The 26,040-nt window shown below is 42.5% G+C and overlaps 1 protein-coding gene across 8 annotated transcripts in view; it reads left to right on the forward strand.

Annotated features, from left to right (window-relative positions):
• pax7a (paired box 7a) overlaps positions 1–26,040 on the forward strand; it is a 66,902-nt gene that overhangs the window by 11,992 nt on the left and 28,870 nt on the right. For 4 of the 8 annotated variants that reach the window (XM_014133075.2, XM_014133078.2, XM_014133080.2 and 1 more), the window contains exon 5: positions 14,430–14,617. In XM_014133075.2, the coding sequence (XP_013988550.1) occupies positions 14,430–14,617 (188 nt within the window). 8 annotated transcript variants of the gene reach the window in all.

The following is a 26,040-nucleotide window of genomic DNA, read 5'->3' on the forward strand; positions in this document are numbered from 1 at the left end:
TGAAATTTGTTTTGATTTAGAATGGACCATTATCATGCACCTGTCACAACAGGGGCAGCGTTAAAAAAAAAAAAGTCATCTATGCACTTAAATTGCAAATGGAGGACGCTTTTCCCGTGGTTCATTTTCATGTCAGCCAGGTAGGCTATATTCCTGTTGTAAAGATAAGGAATTTTCTTAATATTAGGAAAGTTGAGAAATAAATATAGTAGGCCTCGTCTATAGAATACTGATGGGATCCTTCTCTTTTTAGTAGAGGCCATCACTCTGTTTTCTCATGTAATTGCACAGCCTATAGAAATGTTGCCCAATATGAGCTCACGGGCTCTCATGAAGTGTTTGATTAGATTTTCGATTACATTTGCATTGATGTCAGAGTGATTAGAGGAACAATAGAGGGCTGAGTACCAGGCAGGCACTTTTTTGGTTACTACATGATCCCTTAAGTGTTATTTCATATGTTTGATGTCTTCACTGTTATTCTACAATATAGAAAATAGTAAAAATAAAGACAAATCCTGCAATGAGTAGGTGTGTCCAAACGTTTGACTGGTACTGTATCTAAAAAAACAAATGTTTTGCTATTCCTTGTGTGTTTACAAAATTGTTATTTAAAAAATCAAGTGTAGGCTATTTCATGACTGATCAGGCCCCATGAGACTAATATATTATCTACGTTTGTGTATGTGTGTTTGTCTTTTGAGTATAGTTTTGTGTTTTTTCCATTGAAAAATATACTAAATCATCCTCTCTTTGGTTTAGAAGCAGTGGAAATTCAATTGTCTCCATGCCCTTTTTGAAAGCATTTTTTCTTTTAATTGAATACCTTTTTTCTTTTATTGGGACTAAACCCCTTCTGATGTCTGACAGCCTAGTCTCTCCATTGTCAGACGAATGGCCACTAGAAGGAAGAGAGAAAGAAGAGGGAGGAGAAAAGAACCTTCTGTTATTTTCTATCTTGAGACTAGCTGCATAGGCTATTCAGGCGAGTTGATGAACTCCTCCAAAAAGTTTATTAAGGGGCTGAAAACAATAAGAACTAAAGCCTTTGGGCTCCAGGGCAGACAGTTTATAAACTAGCTGCCATTGTGCCTCAAAGGCAGATGCATGAATACTTTTGAATGGGGCCTTCAAACTGACACGATCAGGCTGGACAGCAACAGTTTAAAAGGAGAGGGTTCTTCTTCTGCAGCTCAGATCTCTCCTTTCCTGCATTAATGTTCATCTGCAGAGAAGAGGCAGGGGGAGAATGATCTGGGCAGGCATTGACTGTCATGGCCAGGGTGATTTTCTCCCTCTACACTTAGATATACTACACGTAACAGCCAGTTGACATGAAGAAAAACATTATTAAAATTCATTCAACTTAATATGACAATTTGACGATTGTCCTTCTTCCAGGAGAAAACACCAGTGCATTTTCCCATTCCTCGGTCAGTTCTGTAAGGAAATTGCAACATAGAGTAATGGTAAGACAATCTAATACGCTACATTTATTTATTTGCTTATTTCCACTGTAAAAAATAGATCAGCTAGCAGTTTTATCTCAGACAGACGAAGTGGGAAGCAATGCGCTGGTTAGCTGTGTTTTAGCTGTGTTTAAAACGTTTATTTTCTGTCTTTGCTCTGGTGGAAAGCAATATTTAGTTTATCTTCTGTCTGGAACACTGTTAATGTTCATAAAAAGTTGACAATAGACTACTGAGGAGCTTTTGATTTACTGTCATATTTGAAGAAATAGCTCAACAACCTTGTTGTATACATCTAGACACGTTATTCCCATTCCTTTCATTAGAGAAAGGTGTGTCACTTTCTATCCCTCTCTCTATCTTTCACTCTCTTTCTCTGGCCAGCCCTTCTCTTTAGCCCCGTCAGTCTCTGGCTCTCTGCCTCTCTGCCTCCCAACATCAGAGGGAGTCCTGTGATTTGTGACCCCAGCGACCCATACTTAATCTGGCTAAAGAGGGGGAGCATCCAGCTCGTAGAGCGCAGGGCCCCAAACAGCCCCGGCCTGATCTGGCAGGTGTCAACATTAGCAACACAATCGCACCCCAGTCCAATGCCCCGTACTCTAGCCACAGCGCCACACTGAACCCAAACTATGTGAGGCCCAGTGAAAGGAGACGCATAAAGGGAGTGGGGAGGGGAGGAGAGGAGAGGGGGAGGACAAGGGAGAGATTAAACTCTCAGACAGCTATTAGCAGGGATGAGGCTTTTCTAAACAAACAAAAAACGAGACAATCAATACTGTGTTAGTTTACCAAGTGGAGTCATGATGGGCTCTGGGGTATTTCTCTCTCTTCTATTGTTTTTCTCAACTTCTCAAACGTCTGTGGTTTGGTTCGTATTGGCAATCCAATTTAGTCTGGAGTCCTTGGAGACCTATTTATTTTGTGGCCAGTGCTTTGTTAATGGTTGCTTTGCTCCAGCCTGTGGCTAGTTCATTCATAGATTTAGAGCTGTAATGAATCCTGGTTGGAGGGTATTAACGCTGATAGTGGACAATCACTGGGCTGTCCAGAGGAAAGCAGCATTCAGTGATGACAGGACCACTGGCCCTTGGGGACCACAGCCCTTCTCTCTCATTAGACAGAGACAGAGGTGTCGCTTTAAACACATGAGAGGGATTGGAAAGGGAATGAGTTGACATTTGGACTGTTGCCGCTCTTGAGTGGGTATCTGTCTTGACAAGAAAAGCAATGTTTTTTAAAGCCCATTTATTTCTCACTCACTGCTGATTCTAGGCCATGCCACCAGAAGAGACACGGGTTCTCCTCAGTGGTGGAGATTAGTTGGAAAGGTTTCAGTAGTAGGAGACCTGTAGTATTTGTTTTTGGAAGAGACAACAATCTCATTTAATTGTTTGGTTTGAGATGTCCCCTTGACACTCTCTTCCAGGTCTCTTGAAAAACAAATAGAACATAGAGGGTTGTTATACCTGTGTGGTGTGTGTAGCATGTACTCCACAACTCCCAGGAGGACCCGGTAGTTGTGGTGTATGTTGGGTGCGATTCGTTGATCCTGCGGTAATGATAAGTCAACACAAACAACCCCCTGGAGAAAAGCTCTTTGGGAAGTTGCTGCAAACACATCCTTGGCTAAGCCCTCACCATTGGCAGCAATAAACAAACACACATTAACTCACCCAATGACCTCCTGACACATTGGGGGTTGTTGTCATGGAATACCCATCATAGAGTTAGCTAGCAATAAACTGGTGGTAGGCGTTCAGGGTATTGAGAGATCACAAACCAGCGGGGAGTAGCCCCTGGTGAGGACATATTAGTCCTAGTAGCACTGCCCTATGAAATGTGTCTTCCGCATATAACCCCTGAGTCAGAGAGCTGTGGTGGGGGGGACTGGGTTAACTGCCTTGATCAAGGACAGAACAGCAGATTTTTCCCACCTTGCCGGCTCGAGGATTTGAACCAGCAACCTTTCCAATGGTCCATGAATCTGTAAACGCAGTCATTGTAATTTGTCAGTCTCTGTTTTTATAGTGTGTCTATGACGGCCTTACAGATCATGAGCCGAGCCTAAGCATGCAATGGCCTCTTTGATTTCAGCCATATGATGGCTTCCATCAGATAAAAGACAGTACTATTAAGTATTTATGATCCCATTAGACAAAACACCTGTCTCTGTAACTCTCCTATTGGTTTCTGCTCCATTACCAGTGCTGTTACCAGTGTTTTATAGAGTGCATACATTACAGGACTGCGCCAGTAAAACAAGCAGCTTTCAACTTTCCCACTCAAGGCCATCCATAGATCTATACTTGTGCTTAAAATATGAGCTAGATTTGTTGAATACCTAGAAATCTCCTCATATATTACACCTCAGATAATATTTACTGTGTTTATCTAGTTTTGCTATTGTTTGTTTGTGATTCAGAGTCATGTCATTTGACTCTATATTCACTGCTAGTCCATACATTGTCTCACTCAGTTGAACATATTGAAATATATGTTGTTTTTTATTTTAAACTTTATTTTAAACCAATTTTGGAGTCTTGTTTTTTGAGGGATTTAGTTTCTACTGTGTGGTCTGTTATGTAGACTGTTTATGTAGACTGTTTATGTAGACGGTTTGTGCTGCTGAGGAAAACATGTAGTGCAGACCATCACATGACTCCCATGCCTTTCCTATATAGTCATAACAACATAGGAAGACAAACAGTGTAATAACTGGAACGACTGGCACAAATACATTTTCCTGGGGGATTAAGCTGTTATTATTTTGACAAACAGTAGAATTGAGAGAGTGGCTAGAGTAATGATGAATGCATATGACATATGAATTAATACAGTACAGCAGGCTATCTGTCGTCCTTGGTTGTGTCCTCAGTAAATGATAAATGTTCAGTAGATGTTCAGTTCCTCAGAATTTACATAAAACTTTGTTTCTTCTGATTCGCCTTGGCTGGCAGAATTGTCTGTGTTTGACAGCTGACACAGATCAGGACAGTGCGTTGCATTCCACCAATCTGCTGGTTACCACGGAGTGGCATTAGAAAAGACAACAAGCATTTCTGGCTAATTTTATTACAATACAGGAATAGCCTCCATAATGTGCAACAGTAATTACGTTTAGAGCAGTGTGCCCAGCTCTCTTAGTGATGAATGAGAGACATTGACCATGGTCTGCTAGTTTAAAAATCACCATTAGCCTATGCTACTTAGGGCCAGAACATTTCCCATTTTATGCTCCTAATCTGCCTTGCAACTGCAATCTTCATTTGTTTTAATTGTCCATGTGGACATTTTTTGACACGCACAAAGACAATAAACATGTTCCGGTAAGTGTTGCAAATCAGAAATGTGTTTTTTTCCACCCAGTTAAAATGTTATGGAGAGTTGAAACGGTGGGGTGGAGCTGCCGTTCCAGCCTGCAAAATAACAACTTCAAATGGAGCCTGGTCCTCCATTTTCAACTAATGGGCTTATTTCTGCATCCTCTGTCATTCTCTCCTTGGGGAATATGTTCTCTCATTTCAAAAGCTTTGCTTCTCCGTTACATTGTAAAGCCGCAATATGGAGTACAGAACTCAGATGTTAATATCAACCACTGTGACGACTTACTGATGTCCCCATCCAACCCTCCAAACACAACATATCAATATATTTTTGGATCATCAGAACTATTTGGAAATACACTAGTGTGTGTTCAGTTTGAATTCACTGAATCTGAAAATGAGAGAGTGAATGAAAGAAGAAATTTCACTTCTTTAATTCTTGCTTATAATATCCTTGGGATGATCTCTCTTTTACCTGTTGGAACAATACCTTTTTGTTTTGTTTGTTTATTTATTTGTTCACGTGTTTGTCCACATAGGTTATGACCTCAGTAATCTAGTGACAGAATCATGCCCAGCATCATGAACTGTTTATCTATCCTAATTAGGCCTTGGGGTTGCTGGGTCCCATGTGTGTTGTAATAGAATCATCATTACTATAGGGGTTAACCCCCAGGGACCATTAGGTAGTTATGGTCAGATTGATGGTGTGTGGTGTAGTGGTATGTCCCTCAAACAACATTTACATTTACATTTTAGTCATTTAGCAGACGCTCTTATCCAGAGCGACTTACAGTAGTGAATGCATACATTTCATACATTTTTTTCTCCGTACTGGTCCCCCGTGGGAATCAAACCCACAACCCTGGCATTGCAAACACCATGCTCTACCAACTGAGCCACACGGGACTACCCTACAAGACTGCCAACATGTTTTAAAATGATGGACGTTGTTTATGGATTATGGATATTATGTTTGGTGAATTTGCACTCACATTGACTGTGATCAAAAATACTCTTTCAGCTGTCCCCGGCACCATAAAAACTTCTGCACAATGAAAAATGTTTACGGCCTGGCATTGTCCAGAAAATTAGGAAACTTCCCCGGGGCATGAAAAAGTGTCCACTGTGCATTCCTATTCTGTGTAAAGTAATCTCTCCTTGGCTTTGTTGAGAAAATGATTTGTTCCTCGCGGAGACCTCCACTCATAGCCCTGAGTTACTGTGTGATTTCCTGGGTAGGTTCTGGAGCCTTTGTTGGGGGACTGGGGCTCTAGTTCCATTGCCAGTTGGCGGGGACCCTGTGGACTCCATTTGCTCTGCGCTGCTTCTTAATTTCATTACTTTTACTGTGACCTCAATTAGCAGGGATCCTAGCCCAGGAAATGACTTTCCATTGGAAAGTGAAGCTGGGCTCAGTCGGCAGAGAGAGGGATACCGCTGTAATGGGAGAGTGCATTTTACTCCTGGCACTTAAAGTTTTTAGTCATTAGTCAGTTCTAAGTTAAAGTTCTATCATTTAAATCAGACTTGTTTGTGAAAACTTTCCAAAACATCCATCAGAATTGAAAGAATATACATTTTTGCTTTCCCTGTTTTGACAAAGAGTGAAGAAATACTCCAACTACAATAACTTTTTCTGTCAAGTTTGCCTTTGTACAAATAGCAACAATGTAACGAAAGTGAAATCTTACGTTTTATAAAGGTATGAATATACCAGTTTACGCGCTCTCTGAGTAACAGTATTTTCTCTTACACAATAAGAAGTTGTTTCTGAAAGTAATACAATCATATTGTTAGTAATATCCCACGTCCAACCGGTAGAATGTATGCATAAAAAGAAGAATCCCACCCTTCAAGCCCTTCACGGTTTCACACTCAGGCAGAGAGAGCAGAGCAGAGGCCTGGGGAGTCAATATGTCAGCGTTTATGGATGCCCCGCGGAGCTGCACAGGGCTGTCAGGCCTCTATTCATGCTCTAATGGCCCCCTAAGGAGTCTGTTTCTCTTTGCTGAAAGGACCGGGAGGCCCAGTGGACGCCCTGTTGTTGAAGGTGAGCGAGCGCTCTCATGGACGCGCCGCGCCTTCATCCATATGACAAGAACCATAAAAGAGTAGCGCTTTTCTTCGCTGCTTCTCCCTCTCTTCTCTTCGTTCTCCTCCCTTCGACATTTCTTGCCCGACCTCAAATAAAGAAAAGGGTGCTAATTGTTTGTTGTGAGAGCCAAAGATTATAGAGCCTCCCATCTTTCTTCCTCCCCTTGCCTTTTTCTCCTCTTTTGCAGGAATGTGATTCTATCACAGAGCAGAGCAAAGTAAACTATCAGAATTGTCCTTTGGTACGTTGATCAGAGGGAAAACAGACTCATTTTGACAGTGGCAATGAGACACAAGAAAACAGTCTAAGGTTGTATTTCTGGTTGGATGGGAGGCTCAGGTTTAATTCCAAATGAAGGAGGAGGGGGTCATAGGGAAACGTTACACTCATAGAAATCAAATCAAATTGTATTGGTCACATACACATATTTAGCAGATGTTATTGCTTGTGTTTCTAGCTACAGCAGTGCAGTGGTATCTAACAATTTACAACAATACACACATCTAAATTGACTAAAATACAGTAGAATACAGTATATACATATGAGATGAGTAAAGCAGTATGTAAACCTTATTAAAGTGACTAGTGTTCCATTTTTAAGTGACTAGTGATTCCATGTCTATGTATATGGGGCAGCAGCCTCTAAGGTGCAGGGTTGAGTAACCGAGTGGTAGCCAGCTAGTGATGGCTATTTAACAGTCTGATGGCCTTGAGGTAGAAGCTGTTTTTTAGTCTCTCCAAAAAGGTTCCGAAAGGGTTCTTCTGCTGTCCCCATAGGAGAGCCCTTTTTTGTTTCCATGTAAAACTCTTTTTGGTTCCAGGTAGAACCCTTCTGGGTTCCATGTAGAACAGTCTGTTGAATGGAACCCAAAAGTGTTATACCTGGAACCAAAAAGGGTTCTCCTATGAGGACAGCCAAAGATAACACCTTTTTTTCTAAGAGTGTATGGTCCTCTAGATCATAGTGCTGACGTGGTGTGGGATGTACGCTGGTGAGGTGGTTATTTTCATACTTACTGGTGAGACTCTCGGGAGACAACTGCCTTTGGTCCTTAGACACCTGTTAATCAGTGGACAGAACTGATTTGTACGTTTGAGAGAGGAGGGGAAGTTCAATGCGATGTAATTTAAGAAAATGTATACAGTCAGGGCTTGTTTGAGAGTCCATTGTTGTGGACTCTCAACCACATTTATAATCTAAATTGTGCAATACTGTGACTCAAATGTTTTCATTTACAGTAGACACAAGTTACTTTTGTTTATTGCAAGCAGATAACAGTAGCCATACTAGAGGTTGCTCATCTCCAGATTCAGTTAGTGATAAATGCCAAGCCAGGCTCTGAGAAGGTCACTGGTACCCAGGGAGATGATGATGATTCAAATTGATTTCAGCATATTAACATTAGGGAGGTACATCCTTGCTATATTATCGTATTCTCCTTGTCATATTCTCACGTTGAAGAGGTTTTTTGGTTGGCGACCTAGGTAACTGACAGGTTAGATTATTTTTGAAGAATTCTGCTAAATTAAACATTGATGTTTTAATTTCAGTCTCTGGCTCATTGTCTATCTGAGTGTATAGTTACTCATGTCCCTTGTTTTCATGGATTACTATATGGTTTGTTTTAATGCAGTACTAAATGGTTGGTTTTAATGCAGTACTATATGGTTTGTTTTAATGCAGTACAATAAGGTTTGTTTTAATGCAGTACTATATGGTTTGTTTTAATGCAGTACTAAATGGTTGGTTTTAATGCAGTACTATATGGTTTGTTTTAATGCAGTACTATAAGGTTTGTTTTAATGCAGTACTATATGGTTTGTTTTAATGCAGTACTATGTGGTTTGTTTTAATGCAGTACTATATAGTGTGTTTTAATGCAGTACTATAAGATTTGTTTTAATGCAGTACTATAAGGTTTGTTTTAATGCAGTACTATAAGGTTTGTTTTAATGCAGTACTATAAGGTTTGTTTTATTGCAGTACTATAAGGTTTGTTTTAATGGAGTACTATAAGGTTTGTTTTAATGCAGTACTATAAGGTTTATTTTAATGGAGTACTATAAGGTTTCTATGTTAAATCCATCCTTCAGTAACACAACTGAATAATCTCCTATGGCTCTCCTAACTTGGCAAACACTGAGGGACACACAGACAAATGCCGCCTCATTCTCTGAAAAATGCAAATTGGGAAGTTGTCAGCTATTTGATGTTGCTGCATGATCCCCGCCCCCGAAAACATCCCTTTCCAGTACGTGGGGTTGAATCTCATGCAATCCTGGGGACAGGAAGAGATGTTTAAATTCAGGCCTGGAGCAGGAGACAGCACAGAGACAGATGGATGTCAGAGATAGCAGATCCCAATCCAGGCGTTTGCTGCTTATCACAGGGCCTGTTTGCATAATTAGGCCTTTTGATATTCCTCCCCTCCGACTGACAAAAAGTATAATTGCAACATCAACTACGACAAAAGGCATGCACAAAATAAACAAGTAAACATAAATAGAAAGAAAAGATGGGCTGTTATTTTTGTCCTGTGGGAATGAAGGAAAAAAACGATCAATAAACAAAATGTGCTGTCAGTCACAGTCAACTGGTGTGACTGGGTGCTCTGAGGCTGGTCCTGTGAATGCCTGCAGAACACTGAGCGTGAGGCCTGATTGTAATTATGCTGGAACTAATATGCTTTTCAAAATGAGCCATTATGAGCTAATGCTTCACTGCCAGAGCCCTGTCTGTTTTTGTCCCTCTGTCTTGGTAGTTTGCAAAGGTACAGCTGATATTGAGGCCATTGGTTCCGGTATCAAAACAGCCTTCATGGGACAGGGTTAGGGATACACACCATAGTGTTGTTGAGCTAATACTGACTCAGAGTTAATCTGAGAGACAAGGAATGATGCTTCCCTTCATGTCATCATGGAGGCTTCTTTATCACTTGTTATCCTTAAATACCTCACAGGTTTTATATGCGTAGTCCAAGTATCCATTTCTGATCTATATTTTCTATATTTGACCTAAATATTTACTGACACATTGATGTGATTATATTGGTTAATATTTGACCATATTAGACATCTTGGCGTTGTTTTTTGTTGTTGTTGCTATCATGTGGAAGCGTTGCTTGTAGCCTCCTGTGTTGTAGTGTTGTGATGATCAGTTGCTAGTAGCCTCCTGTGTTGTAGTGTTGTGATGATCAGTTGCTAGTAGTCTCCTGTGTTATAGTGTTGTGGTGATCAGTTGCTAGTAGCCTCCTGTGTTGTAGTGTTGTGGTGATCAGTTGCTAGTAGCCTCCTGTGTTGTAGTGTTGTGGTGATCAGTTGCTAGTAGCCTCCTGTGTTGTAGTGTTGTGGTGATCAGTTGCTAGAAACCTCCTGTGTTGTAGTGTTGTGGTGATCAGTTGCTAGTAGCCTCCTGTGTTGTAGTGTTGTGGTGATCAGTTGCTAGAAACCTCCTGTGTTGTAGTGTTGTGGTGATCAGTTACAAGTAGCCTCCTGTGTTGTAGTGTTGTGGTGATCAGTTGCTAGAAGCCTCCTGTGTTGTAGTGTTGTGGTGATCAGTTGCTAGTAGCCTCCTGTGTTATAGTGTTGTGGTGATCAGTTGCTAGAAGCCTCCTGTGTTGTAGTGTTGTGGTGATCAGTTGCTAGAAGCCTCCTGTGTTGTAGTGTTGTGGTGATCAGTTACTAGTAGCCTCCTGTGTTGTGGTGATCAGTTGCTAGTAGCCTCCTGTGTTGTAGTGTTGTGGTGATCAGTTGCTAGTAGCCTCCTGTGTTGTAGTGTTGTGGTGATCAGTTGCTAGTAGCCTCCTGTGTTGTAGTGTTGTGGTGATCAGTTGGAGCTGATGGTGTTGGAGTGTAGCCTAGATGCTTTTTTGTGTGATCATTTTCTGGACTCTGATTGTATGTTGTCTCTGCTATTGTAGGGCTTGACATTATTGTAGCACAATGTTCTTGTGGATCTCTGGACCCCAGCAGTCTTTATTGACTCTACAGCCTTGGACACCAGTCCATCTATGCCATATTACCTGAGCTTCTCTCCTAGGGAGAACAGAGAGAGTAGGGGCTCCTCAGAAGGAGGATGGGAGGAAGAGAAGAAGACAGTCCATGGGGTTGGCGGGCTGGCCGGGGAGGGGGTTTGGAGGGGTCGGGGTAATGAGTATTCCATCTGCCTGCAGTCTGAGCTCTGAGCTGACCATGGGGTCAGCAATGAGGGGCATCAGGAGAGAGGGAGGACCGTCTTTAAACCTCACACTAAACTCACCGCTAAACTATTAACCAACTGCTAAGCTTCTCAGAGACAAGACCCCTGTTGTTGGTTGTGTTCTGACTTGAGTTGACATTCTGTCTGACTGGATATTATTAGAAATAGCAGTGCTTTGTGAAAAAGCAATGATTTTGATTCTCAGATGTAACAGAGTGCTTAAACAATCTCTTTAGGAAACATATGCTTCCATTCATTAGTAATGATATTCAATTGAAGTCTGTTAGTAAAACAATTTGCTCTTTTGGTATAATATGTTTACTTGTTTTCCTTTTTGTGTCCATAAAGGTTACTTGAATCGTAAACAAAACATTTTTAATTTAGAAGACGTGGTCAATACCTGGTTAATTTCTGTTTAAACAAAGCTGTATTTTTAAATCAATATTGAGTAGGCCCTCAGAGGGCCCTGATGGAGGATACATGGCTGTCTAATCATGCCCACTGGATGTTTGCTACATAATTAGTCTCTAATTGCTATTATAACTGATGAGGCGAGGCACGAGTGCTTTATCAATATCCCCAGAACCTTCCAATGGAATTACAGCCGAGGCATTATACCCAGGTCTAATCAGGATTTACCTTATTGTTTCAAAGCAGCGAGAAGTGTTAGAGAACTGACCTCGATGCCCACAGGGATTGAGTTTATTCCAAGGTAGTAGGCTAATCATCCACCGTTTTGTCCTTTATCAACATTGACAGATTTGTAAACCAAGAAGAAGACATGTGTTATTCAAATTCAAAAGCTTTGTTGTCTTGGAAACAGATAGTAAGTGTTTATTCTTCCATAATTTAGGCTGAGAGGCATCGCATCCATAAATATCAAACAACCATTTAAATAAAAAGATTTGGATACTGTGTAATCCATCCAGTGTCATAAAATATGTGTATGTAGATAGTGTTGTCTGCTGAAGGGTTTCGTAGGGTGGCCAAAAGTGCAGTTACAGTAAAATGCGTTAACCAGACAGCCATGCAACTCTGAGAGGAACCGTATGTTTGACCGAAATTCTGTTTCTGTCACAACCGATTTTGGTACATGTGGGAGCCCCAGTGTTGTTGATGAATCTTGGCATCCCGTTCGGCAGAATGTGCTCTGGATAGAGATGAGGTTTGCTTCTCACATCCCTGTTTCCCAAACTCATTACTGAAAGGGCTGTTGACCTTCACCCAGAGCGTGCTGCCTGCTGCTTGTAGTTCGTGCACACAAACAGACGTGTTGGCTGTGTGTGCCATGACACATATGTCACTGTAACCAGGGCTCAGTGACAGGTGGCAGTACATACTCATTAGTCTTGTTTGCCATGCAGTTTGTTTGTAAATCCTTTGCAAAATGCTTACATCGGAATATAGGGGGATGATTTTGTTTTGGAATTTTGGACATAGCGGTTAGCCTATATGTCACACACGCACTTCTTAACCCTCTCACATAGATAAACAAAGGAAGAGAAATATGAGCAAAAGAAAATAACTCAAGTAGAATTCTATGTCGTCGTTGAGCAGCCGTCCCCTCTGTCCCCCTGTTCCCCCCTCGCCCCTCTCGTCCCCCCGTAGGACACAGAGGTGACTTTGGAAAGTGATCTATGGACCGCTGTGCCGGTCTCAAGTGTTGTCATGGCGAGTTAGCTGCAAATCGCTCTGCACATCCTCATGAAAACCAACAAAGGGATATGCCATATATGTACATATTCAACTTTGTATGTTCAAGGGTATTCTCTGCAATAGTGGTAGCCAGTGTTGGAGAATCAATCTTTCTTAAAAGGGGTAAGACAAAATAATTGATTTTAATGAATGCGGCCTCATGTCCTGCGGCCGCATGTAATCCGCAGAGAATCGTTGAGCGTGAGCTCAGGGCGACAAAAAGACGTTCTCAGAAGACTCATCGAGTGGCCTGTAATGATAGTCTCCATATAATCCCATAATTCCTTGTTTAATTAAACTCCAGAGCCGGCCTTGAGACCCAGACAGATTTGGTTGCTCTTTTATTCTCACAGTTGTTATTTTGAGGCTATTTGGCTTCCGTTTGTCCATGTGGTATGTTGAAACATTCTAGAGGGCATTGTTAAACTGAGTTTAGTTGTGCCCATAACTAATGCAGGGGGTTCACCTGGGCTAACTTTCAGGAGACCATTATGGTTGTCATTATATGGGTAGAAAGGGTTTCTGTAAAGGACAATGAGCTCTTAACAAACTCTCTACTTCTATATCGCTCATGTTTTGGTCTCTACCCTTCACTCCTTCTGGACTGTACATGTCTGATGCAATCCAACAAGGCCTGGAGCAACACTGGCTAGTCACACTGGCTTGTCAATGTCTCATTGAGCACATTTGTGAAAATATGAATTTTATAACAGGAAATGAAAAGGGCCATGTAGTTTGAATAGACATGCAGAGGAGGTGAAAATGATGCAATTTCCTAAATTCAGTTATAATGGTAATGCGCTGTGGTAATACATATTCACTGTCAGAAACATTCCTCTTGGCCTGGATTGGATGGCTTTGTGCAGTATCTATATTCCTCAAGCAAAAATGCAGCAGCTTAGTTGAATGCCTAAAAGTATTGTAAGATATATTGTAATTCATTTATTGACAGCAGCATCATGGAAACACAGAATATGGGATTGAATGGTTCTGGCGCGATATTGTTGTTATGTTCTGTATATTCTGGCTGTGCAGTTTTTTTGAGCAGCAGTGTGCCCTGGGCCATTGTGAGAGAATAGTGTGGTGAGGAACCGCAAGGTGGCCTGGGTAGATTAACCCTTCCACCCAGCACCCCCTCCTCCCCCCTACCGCCTGCAGCCCTCTGCAGCCCTCTGGGGCCTCTCCCTCTCTCTCTCAGGCAGGATTGGGTATCAGGCCTCTTATATTCTGTATAAATATCCACAGATTAAGATAATATTTGCTCTGTTGTGCTCAGAGAGAGGGAAAGCTGTCATTTGAATCCTCTTTGCAGCCTCTCCCCCTCAATAATATGATTCTAGCAAACGACATAGCCTCTGGAGTGGTTCTGCCCCCAAATTACAGAACGTGGCTTGTATGGACCATTTCAGGGTTTCACTCATACTTTCTATTGCCTTTTCAATGACATCGGTTAATCAACTATGTGACTAATTTCTGTCTGAACAGAGGCGTGTGGGTAACACAGACAACCGAAGAGATGAATAACCAATAAAATGGACTTCCTTTTCATTGTTGCTAATTTCCACTGTATTATTTAAGTGTAATCCTAATATTAACTGAGCTGGCCTCTCCCTCCCTCCCCATTGGCCCAGGTAATCGTACAGACGAGGGTTCAGACGTGGAGTCGGAGCCGGACCTTCCCCTGAAGAGGAAGCAGCGTCGAAGCCGCACCACCTTCACAGCCGAGCAGCTGGAGGAGCTGGAGAAGGCCTTTGAGAGGACACACTACCCAGACATCTACACCAGGGAAGAGCTGGCCCAGAGGACCAAGCTCACTGAGGCCCGCGTACAGGTTAGTTAGACACACAAACAATCAACACATACTCTGTCATGGCTGCTGAGAATTATCCAGGTGTTTATGACACTGATGTAAAACACTGTTTACCTGTACATTGACATATTAGTTATAATATCCTGGTATAGTTTTACATCTAACCAAATCTGAGTTAATGGAGTTTACAGAGTTATTTTAGATACGTTTGGACTTAATGCTTTACAAGTAATTTTTTCAGGAACAGTTTATCAGTAGGCTATGTTCCCTATTAGCTCATCAAATGTAAGACAAACTACTTGTATCGGGAAAGGTGTATTTGGCATCCTTAATGCAATATGCTTCCAGCTGACTATAATGTGGTTTAGATAGATAGGGTTTTTTTCCCTAAAAAGATTTCCAATTCATCCCACTTCACTGAAATCAAAGCCATCCATTTGCCATAACATCATTTTGGAGTAAAAAAATGCTGCCAATGTATTTGCACAAATATAATGCACCCATGTCATGCCCAATTGGACCTTATTTTATATTCTTATTTTTCCATTTATACTCTTCTTGGTCTCCTGCTGCCGTTTGTCACCCATGGCGGTGATATATTTATTCATCCTAGTGCAGTTCTTTTTTACCCATATTTCTACCCCCTCACCTCACCTCTGTGAGTTCACTGCTATCTGTGAGTTCTCATCTGTTCTAAGAAGGCCTTGACAGGGGATTCTCCATTTTCTTCACACCCAAGACTCTACTCCAGAACCTGCCTGACAGCTTGTGTACCATTTGGTTTTATGTAACACTGAAGGAAAATACAGTAGAGTTATAGTGGCAGCTGTTCTGGAGTTAGAAGAGAAAGAGAGAGGGAGAAAAGAAAGAGAGAGAGAGAGAGTGTGTGTGTGTGTGTGAGAGAGAGAGAGAGAGAGAGAGAGAGAGAGAGAGAGAGAGAGAAGAAATGCATTCCTGATGGATTTCTCATTTCGGCCTTTGGCCAGGATCTCTCTCCTATCACTTTCAAGCATGCCTCTGCCTGTAAAACCCTGTGCATATCACATAGGGTCTCTCATCCTCTCCAGGGACCCCATGCCCTGACAACAACATTAATCAATCAGATGTTAGTAAAAAAAGGGCAGGGGCAACCCTCTCCTCTTACCACAACCCCTCGCTCACTCCCCCTAAACCTCCCAAACTCTGAACCACCCCGCGCGCTAACTGTTCCTCACACTCCTAACATGCGGTTAGGGGTAACTGATTCCACACATGTCTTTGTCTGTCTAGCAAACCCTCAAAACAGAAAGGTGTACGCCAAAATGGTTGATGCAGCACTCAGGATGATGCTGAGAGATTTATTTCATGTGTATTTTCTTGCGATATATTGCGTTTTAGAATGTTTCAAATATACTTATGAGGGAAACTTGGAAAGGGAAGTGGGAAGGTCTTTCAGTTATTATTTGATGAATCTCTTTTTCTGAAGATTGTCCTCCATTACAGTGTAATGGCGGTCTCATGAAATACATCTGGAAAATACATGCATGTCTCATAGATTCTGAGTTATGACAGATGGGTTAAAATGCTTTGTATTTACAATGCTATCCATTTGGTTAAATCTGTTTAAATGTAGCATCAATATTAGACCTTGTAGAGTGGAGCTGAATTCCTTGTGAAGCTCATTATGATTGTAGAAGAAAAGATCCAGCAAACCTGTCTCTGATTGGTTGAGCAGCCAGAGTGTCATGTGGGCTAGAGAGCACAGAGAGTCCTCTGTCTTATCCATGTTCCAGGCACTTCACAGCCATATTTGTAGGTCAATTACATTTCAATTTCAGAGAGAATCTCTTCAAGCATTTGCCTATAGAGTATTTATGGAAACTGATGGTAATTTGAAGTCTAAACGCAAAGAAAAAATACATGGTTGAAAACTGAAAGGAAACTCCTGCAAGATAATAGAGCTAAATTATGTCATGTGAAAACCTGAGGTATTTGAGTCATGGATATAATTTGTTAATGCAGTTTTCCTCATAATCTAATTCTAAAACGCTTTTAAAGTCTCCTAAGGTCAACTCAAACTTAATTTTCTGAGAAGGTCACCCCAAGAAACTGACTCTGGAAGTAAATAATGGACATCAGTCTTCAATGTTGCTCAGTGGTTTGGCAAGTGAGTTGGGAGGAGGATTTAGGATGGACTATGGAGCCCATTGTACAATTGTTTCTTTTTCAAGAGTCGTGTGGTTTTTTCATTGGCTTTGCCAAAGCACTGCCCCATTGCATCTGCACACCAGGGACTTACCCTGCTGAAGTACTCAGACACATCCTAATTGGCCACACTGACCACTGCAGACATGATGATATAAGAGAAACGGTAAAGCCTCTTCTCTAAAACTGCTCCCAATTGAATCAATACATTGAAAAAGACGGGGCCAAAGGCTGGATTTCGTTGTGTGAACTTGACAGTTTTAGTGTACATGTTTTTTGAAGATGTCAGCCAGCTGGGGTTTCACATAGGTGCCCAAATGCCCAATCTCTGGGCTGGACAGAAGGACCTTTGGCCCGAGAGCCAACCTGCTTCAGCACAGCTGCAATGACGCATCTTCCAGATGTCAGCGAGTGAGGAGGCTAAGAAGGCAGTAGGGGTGAGTCAGAAACCCTAAGCAGAGGGGCAGTGTTGTAGGATCTTAAAGATCCATCTCTTCTTCAGTAGGATTTGTGATTACGGCTTACCCTGTTAGTTGTTATTGTAATAATCTGTTAACCAGTGTTTGTGGTTTACACTGCAGGGACACATAGTAAAATTGCTATTGGCTGTGAGGGTATATGGGCCCACACCAAGCTGAGAGTTATTATGTGGAATGGTGCTCAAGAGGCCTCCTGGTTTAACGAGAAGTGACAAGTGTTTGGTTTACTGGTGACTCCACAGCCCAAACTCACTGCCCTATAAACTCAGCTAACCCAAACCCCCTCCTCTCCCCGACCCTGCCTGCCATCTTGAATCACACTATCTCATCCATCTTCATCAGGCCCACCACCCCCTAAAACACAGCTACCAGCAGCCCCCCCGGAACCGCTACTGTTTTATCACCCCAACTGACAAATTACGGGATCTGATCCATATCTCACAGCCATTAGTTCCAGGCTACCTGTCCCTATAAAGCGAGCTAGCTGTCTCCTGATCTGAGTGCCCCACTCTCTGTGCTGCCCATTCTGCATCTGAAATAAAACACTCATTCCGAACTGGACCAGGCAGTGGAGTATTAAGAACAGAAAAGAGCGTCACTTGTGTCTATCCTTCAGAGGTATGGGCCAGGTGGATGGGGGGTTTGCTGTTGAGCGAGGGAGGGAGGGAGGGAGGGAGGGAGGGAGGGAGGGAGGGAGGGAGGGAGGGAGGGAGGGCAGAGAACAGAGGGAGGGAGGTCAGAGGCTGGGTCTTAATGCTGTATATCAGTGTAAATCCTCTCCTCCTCACACTTGAAATGAATTACATTCTCTTCTGTTTAGGCTGAGGTTCCCACCTCTGCTGAGGAGGCTCATCTGAGCGGCGCTTAGCAAATCTGACACATAGATCCCCTTTCATTCCCAATAAACATTCTAGATGTAGCTATTATAGTTAGAGGAATCTAATAAGCTATAAGCGTAGCCTTTTATGCAGCGTAGAAATCAATTTGGCAAGACGTTTTCCTCTAACTGGAGAGTGTGGTAGGCGTCTGATGCCAACCGCAACACAGAGAGAAGAGGATCCTGCTTTGTTTGTCTCTGTGGTGCCCTCTCTCTGATCTCTGAGGCCTCTGTGGAGAGACTGAAAAAAGGAGAGATCCCAGCACTTCCTCATATTTACCTTTATTTAACTAGGCAAGTCAGTTAAGAACAAATTCTTATTTTCAATGACGGCCTAGGAACAGTGGGTTAACTGCCTTGTTCAGGGGCAGAATGACAGATTTGTACCTTATCAGCTCGGGGATTGAAACTTGCAACCTTTCGGTTACTAGTCCAATGCTCTAACCACTAGGCTACGCTGCCGCCCCAAATTTATAGTGCTATTTATATATATACAAAAGTATGTGGACACCCCTTCAAATTTGTGGATTTGGCTATTTCAGCCACACCCATTGCTGACAGGTGTATAAAATCGAGCACACAGACATGCAATCTCCATAGACAAACATTGGCAGTAGAATGGCCTTACTGAAGAGCTCAGTGACTTTCAATGTGACAGTGTCATAGGATGCCACCTTTCTAACAAGTCAGTTTGTCAAATTTCTGCCCTGTTAGAGCTGCCCCGGTCAACTTCTATGAGCAACTTCGGCTCAGCTGCGAAGTGGTAGGCCACGCAAGCTCACAGAATGGGACCGCCAAGTGCTGAAACATGTAGCGCATAAAAATCGTCTGTGGTCGGTTGCAACACTCACTACCGAGTTCCAAACTGACTCTGGAAGCAACATCAGCACAAGAACTGTTCATTAGGGGCTTCATGAAATGGGTTTTCATGGCAGAACAGCCACACACAAACCTAAGATCACCATGTGCAATGCCAAGCGTCGGCTGGAGTGGTGTAAAACTCGCCACCATTGGACTCTGGAGCAGTGGAAACATTCTCTGGGTTAGGCAGATGCCAGGAGAACGCTACCTGCCCCAATGCATAGTGCCAACTGTAAAGTTTGGTGGAGGAGTAATAATGGTCTTGGGCTGTTTTTCATGATTCGGAATAGGCCCCTTAGTTCCAGTGAAGAGAAATCTTAATTCTATAGCATACAATGACATTCCAGACGATTCTGTGCTTCCAACTTTGTGGCAACAGTTTGGGGAAGACCCTTTCCCATTTCAGCATGACAGTGCCCCCATGCACAAAGCGAGGTCAATACAGAAATTGTTTGTAGAGATCGGTGTGGAAGAATTTGACTGGCCTGCAGAGGGCCCTGACCTCAACCCCATCAAACACCTTTGCGATGAATTGTAATGCCGTCAGGGAGCCAGACCTAATCGCCCAACATCAGTGCCCAATCTCACTAATGCTCTTGTTGCTTAATGGAAGCAAGTCCCCGCAGCAATGTTCCAACATCTAGTGGAAAGCCTTCCCAGAAGAGTGGAGGCTTTATAGCAGCAAAAAAGGGACCAACTCCATATTAATGCCCATGATTTTGGAATGAGATGTTCGACAAGCAGGTGTCCACATACTTTTATATATAAGTATATAACTCAGGCAGACAGGCATAGAGGCATTCAGTTACTGTTCAATTGAACATTAGAATGGGCCAAACTGGTGACCTAAGCGACTTTGAGCGTGGTATGATCGTCGGTGCCAGGAGCGCCGGTTCCAGTATCTCAGAAACGTCCGGCCTGCTGGGCTTTTCACGCACGACAATGTCTAGGGTTTACTGAGAATGGCGTGACAAGCAAAAAACATCTCGTCAGCTGCAGTTCTGTGGGCAAAAACAGCTCGTTGATGAGAGGTCGAAGGAGAATGGCAAGAATCGTGCAAGCTAACAGGCGGGCCACAGACAGACAAATAACGGTGCAGTATAACAGTGGTGTGCTGAACGGCATCTCGGAACACACAACTCATTGGTTCTTGTCACAGATGGGCTATTGCAGCAGATGACCACACCAGGTTCAACTCCTGTCAGCTAAAAACAAGAAGAAGCAGCTCCAGTGGGCAGGCGATCACCAACACTGGACAACAGAGGAGTGGAAAAACATCGCCTGGTCCGAAGAATCCTGGTTCCTGTTGCGTCATGCTGATGACAGAGTCAGGATTTAGCGTAAGCAGCATGAGTCCATGGCCCCATCCTGCCTGCCGTTCAGGGAGACGGCAGTGGTGTAATGGTGTGGGGAATGTTTTCCTGGCACACGTTAGGTCCCTTGATACCAATTGATCAACGTTTGAACACCACCCCTTGTAGAATCCATGCCCTGAAGATTTCAGGCTGTTCTGGAGGCAAAGGAGGGTCCGACCCGGAACTAGATGGGTGTACCTAACACTAACTGGCCACTGAGTGTTTATTCCTTTCATTTAGTTTAGGATAAACATAATGATGCTATAGAGATGTGAAATAGAGATTAAATAGAGATTTACTAGGTTGTTGTCCCGCTGGGTGATTACCAATGGCAGGAGAGAACGGCATAGTAGGATTCAGGAGTAACAATGGCAGAGCCCACCCAACCCAACAGTCATCCATGTTTCCACCAGTCTGGTTTTATGTCGGTTCCATAAAGGAATAAATAGGGGTTATGTAGATTGTGGAGGAGAAATTGTTGCAATGCATCTGTGTGAATGTTCTAACAGTTTCTTATTATTAGAAATTAAATGACTTTCCTTCAGTCCCTCTGTATTCCTGATACTTATCGAGCTAATCCCACTCTCCTCTCAAATTCACACTCCCGGCTACTCTAATTAGCATAGTGCCAGTCTGGCAGGCAGCGAGGCAGGCAGGCATAGAGAGAAACAGCAAGAGCTAGTGAGGGTGGGTAGTACGTGGTATAAAACCAATGAGGATTTCTATGTTGTTTCGCCTCTTTGCACTACTGTGTTCGTTGTGTGTTTGTGGAGTGCGCCATTGAAGATACATGAGAAGGAGGGTTGGTCCTTGTTTTTGTGGCGCATTGTTCACTTTGTAGAATGTGTACATGTGGCACCGTTGGCTTAAGAAACATATCATTCTTACAATAACTCCCTTTCAAAAACGCTCTTCACGATTGTCTGAAATTAAATGAAGACGTTTAGATTCTATTTGAGACAAAGTACATTTTGGAAAGGGTTTGAATGCAATGTAATGTCATGCAGTGTTGTGTTAGTGTTATCGAGGATCAGTGATTACCGAATCAGATCCTCAGCTCTGTAGATTCCATTGTGTTATGTTTATTATTGAGTGAGACCAAGAGCAACGGTGGAATACAGACCCAGGCAAATGCCACTCTCTCAGATAAGATATTATATTAAAGGATATGTATATGCCACATCAAAGCAACTGTTGTTAACACCTATCCCTCCCCACCTTCACTTCAGTAGACCCGGGGACATGTTTTCAGGACCTTCAACTTGCCTGACATTCGTTCCAACCTTCATGTCCCCCAGCCCCCACTACAGTCCCTGCCAGCCCCTCCATGTCTGTGCTCAGCTCAGCTCAGTAGCTCAACCGCTTTAAAGCGGGTCTCTTTTTGTCTCCCAGGCTCCAGTAAGCTCTAGTCCTAGGAGATGTGGTGATTCCCCAGGTTTTCTACCCTCCCCCACCCTCCAACTTCCTCCAGTATCTTGCAGGGATTCACACATAGAGTCCATGTTAGCCCCAGTATAGAGGAAGCCAGGCAACCAGCAAACCTCTTACACTGACAAAACAAAACAGGACTGACATGGATGCTGTAGATGCAGACTTTGAGGTACATATGGAGGGAGACATGGAGGAGGGATGAAGCTCTCTCTCTGTAGTGTAGAGGAATTAAACCGGATTGGGGAGAGCAGAGGAGAATCTGTCATCCAAGGTGACTTTGTGATCGGGTTCCAGAGTACAGCTTCAAATCCTCCTCAGCTGCAGGCTGTGTGTGTGTGTGTGTGTGTGTGTGTGTGTGTGTGTGTGTGTGTGTGTGTGTGTGTGTGTGTGTGTGTGTGTGTGTGTGTGTGTGTGTCTGACGCATGCCTGCCTAACAGACCTGGATTGAAATACATGTATATTTTGGTATTTTTTTTTTAAATACTTAGGGACAGATCTAAATTCACTGGGGGGAGGGTGGTCCAAAATAGGGGAGGGTTGTCAAACTTAATATTTTGCTTTGGGAATTTCATGTGGTTTTTATTGGGCACAGGGGAGGGTAGTGCATTTTTCCCTGGTTTACATTCACTCATCTGCTCGTATTTTCCCTATAAACAATGGCCTGACTTACTTTTGATATTACCCTAATAAAGTTTTAAAAAATGTTTCTGAAGGTTTGTTATGGTGTGGCTATTCATAAGTTTTAACTACTGCATGGCTATGATATGAAGGCAGTCCGCCCCAGCGCAACAACTGACTACGACAGTTCAACTTGAGGTGAGGAAGAATGTTTCAGGCCTGCCAGAGTTACTCCTATAATCTGACAATATAATGCTTATCTTTATACAAAATATTTAGATAGAAAATTGCCTAGAAGACCAGCATCCCGGAGTCGCCTCTTCACTGTTGACGTTGAGACTGGTGTTTTGCGGGTACTATTTAATGAAGCTGCCAGTTGAGGACTTGTGAGGCGTCTGTTTCTCAAACTAGACACTCTAATGTAGTTGTCCTTTTGCTCAGTTGTGCACTGGGTCCTCACACTCCTCTTTCTATTCTGGTTAGAGCCAGTTTGCGCTGTTCTGTGAAGGGAGTAGTAAACAGCGTTGTACGAGATCTTCAGTTTCTTGGCAATTTCTCACATGGAATAGCCTTCATTTCTCAGAACATATATAGACTGACGATTTTCAGAAGAAAGGTCTTTGTTTCTGGCCATTATGAGCCTGTAATCGAATCCACAAATGCTGATGCTCCAGATACTCAACTAGTCTAAAGAAGGCCAGTTTTATTGCTTATTTAGTCAGGACAACAGTTTTCAGCTGTGCTAACATAATTGCAAAAGGGTTTTATAATGATCAATTAGCCTTTTAAAATTATACATTAGGATTAGCTAACACAACGTGCCATTGGAACACAGGAGTGATGGTTGCTGATAATGGGCCGCTGTACGCCTATGTAGATATTCCATCAATAGTAATTTACAACATTAACAATGTCTACACTGTATTTCTGATCAATTTTATGTTATTTTAATGGACAAAAAATTTGCTTTTCTTTCAAAAACAAGGACATTTCTAGATGACCCCAAACTTTTGAACGGTAGTGTATATTAAAATATTCATATCATATAGGCCATATAGGCCTATGCTTGCAATGCCCTGATGCATTCAGTTCCCGACTCTCCTACAGCTGAACTGTGAGGTGGACAATTATTGTAGCATAAAAAACTAAAAAATAAATTTGCTATAGTTTTGCATATGCTACACACCGACACACAAGGAATAGTGTTTTTGTAATTTGTTATAGCTGTTTTTAAGGACATGTAAATGTGTCTCATTTGGCCAACATGCCTCGTTTTTGATGGCGCTGGTTGCCCCAGGTCGGATCTGAATGCATATGGATGTCCGTTCAATTTCTCAAATGTACGGGAAATTAAAATCTTCCCTGTCATGTTGTCTAGCGCCAAATTTTCCTAAAGGAAACTCTGAAATGGCATATTGTTTACATGATATTCACATGAAAACCTGTCACCAATTGGATGGAAACCTAGCTATAGACACCCTAAAGACTCTGGGTAGTGTGCTAGTCCAGCATCACTCTGATTATGCCTGCACATCATGGTTCACCAGCATGTAAATAATAAGCTACCAGCCAAACAAGCTTGTAAGAATTGTACTTAAACTCTCCCCTCGTACTGATCTGGAGGTTGAGCATTTTTTCGTATCTGTAATGTGTCTGTATTATGTAATGTGTCTGTATCTATGTAATTGTATTTATGTAAAAATAGGGGCCACAATGGAAATAAGTCCCTGACTTTATTGTACAATCCCGGTCACTTAAAAAGTGATTTGAGTATATATGTATTTTTTAACTGACAAATAAAATCAATCAATCAATCCAAATTGTGCAGCGGCCAATTGATGAATGGAAAGAGACATCTGTTACAAAACACTAAAAACTTTAATGACATTCAGAGATTGTCAAGCCAAGCCTTTGATACTGGAGAAGCCTAAAGGGCAGGGAGAGTTGTATTTTCTGTTTGTGGAGATTGACATAGTCTATTTATTGTGGTGTTGAAAACACAAACCATGACATTGAAGGGCCTGAAGTTGGTATGCTTTGTTTATTGGTTGTGTGGTGCTTTGGCACAGAAACCTGTTGGAGGGGTATTCGTTGCGTATATTTGAAATAATTATCAATATAGCATCAAAATGTTGAGTATCTGATTCCCCCCTACCTCATCATTGTCTGCAGCCGGCTCTGATCGTAGTGTATTGAAACAGGCAGGGAGAGTGAGCTTGTCTGTTGTGGTCAGCAAACCCTCAACCTTCTGGCCGTAGCCCTGCGTGACAGCGACTGTGCCACAAAAGCATGCTGAAGTGGCGAAGTCGGTATCCACGTTTATAAACACATGGTCGCTACAGTTATTGTTATTTTTGGTCCTAAACATTATTTTGAGTTCATTCTATGGGGGAGGGTGTATATTTTTCAGTACAAGGGGAGGGTCATGTGAATTTGTATTGAATTTTTTATGACACCTGGAGTTGGACCAGCCCATCCCCCCAGTCAATGTTGATCTGTCCCTACATTTTCTGTGTATTTGAGTATTTTCAAATAATGTGGCCCAAATCAACTACCTCTATTGGAAGTATTTTCAAATAATTGTCTTTAAATAGTCTACTATTTGAGTATTTTCAAATACCTGGGTTAAATGCATGGGAGTATATTTGAGTCAGTGTATTTGAGTTTTTTCAAATACATTCCAATATTTAACGACTTGTCTTTTCAAATAGGAAATATTTAAATGCTTACTTCCAAATGTCTTTGTAAAACCCATGGCTGCTGAAGTAAAACATTCCATCTCCTCTAAAGCAGCAGTGACGCATGGCCCCTTCTCGCCCAACAATACGGTATTGACCTGGGCACATTGGGCCCAATGTTTGCCAGCTTTAACTCGATAGGGCTGCAGCCTTTGGCATTTTAGTTGACTTGAGTAGATCGGCGTCGCGGCGGGCTCGTTCAAAGCCTCAGATTAAATTCACTTAGACAGATGCTCTTCCCAGGCTGCCCTCTCATTAAGGTAGAAGGGTGGCTATGGAGACCACAGGGCAGGGAGTGAGATGTTGAGACATCTCCATACACCACTCTGAACTACATCCTATTATGTCATTATATACTGACATGAGGAGGGGAGGGACATTCTATCAGGAAATTGTGTGAATTATGTATCTGAGGATTTCATATGACAAGAGTTTGGTAATGTGTTTTGGTGAGAGAGCAAGATGGGAAAAGAGAGAACAAAACAGAGTATTAGAAAGAGAAAAGTGAAGTGAAGGAACAAGAGAAAGTGGCAAAAGCATTTCTGTGTGTTTTGTATATGGCATGATGGAACACCTCCTGCCTGTGGCTTGGCTGACATAAAAATAAGCAAGTTTAAAGAGGGGTGGGGTGAGCTTCAGAGGTCAGAGGTGAGGGTGGCAATGCAGGGCCAGGTGATTGGGCGTCTCTGGAAGGAAGGGGTGTATCCCCATGCCCATCCCGGGAAGCATGCAGCTGTTTGTCTGGGCCCAGCGGGAAATCAGCAGCTCCAGCTCAGAACCAGCACCACGCTCCACTACATCCCAATAGCAGCCATATCAGTGGGGGCACTAGGAGAGCCCTGAGCCCTCGCAGTGCTTTATTTGGTCTGGAAGAGGTTGTTTGTTGAATGGAAAGTGTGAG

Source organism: Salmo salar, chromosome ssa12 (assembly GCF_905237065.1).
Source record: "Salmo salar chromosome ssa12, Ssal_v3.1, whole genome shotgun sequence".
Lineage (NCBI taxonomy): Eukaryota > Metazoa > Chordata > Actinopteri > Salmoniformes > Salmonidae > Salmo > Salmo salar.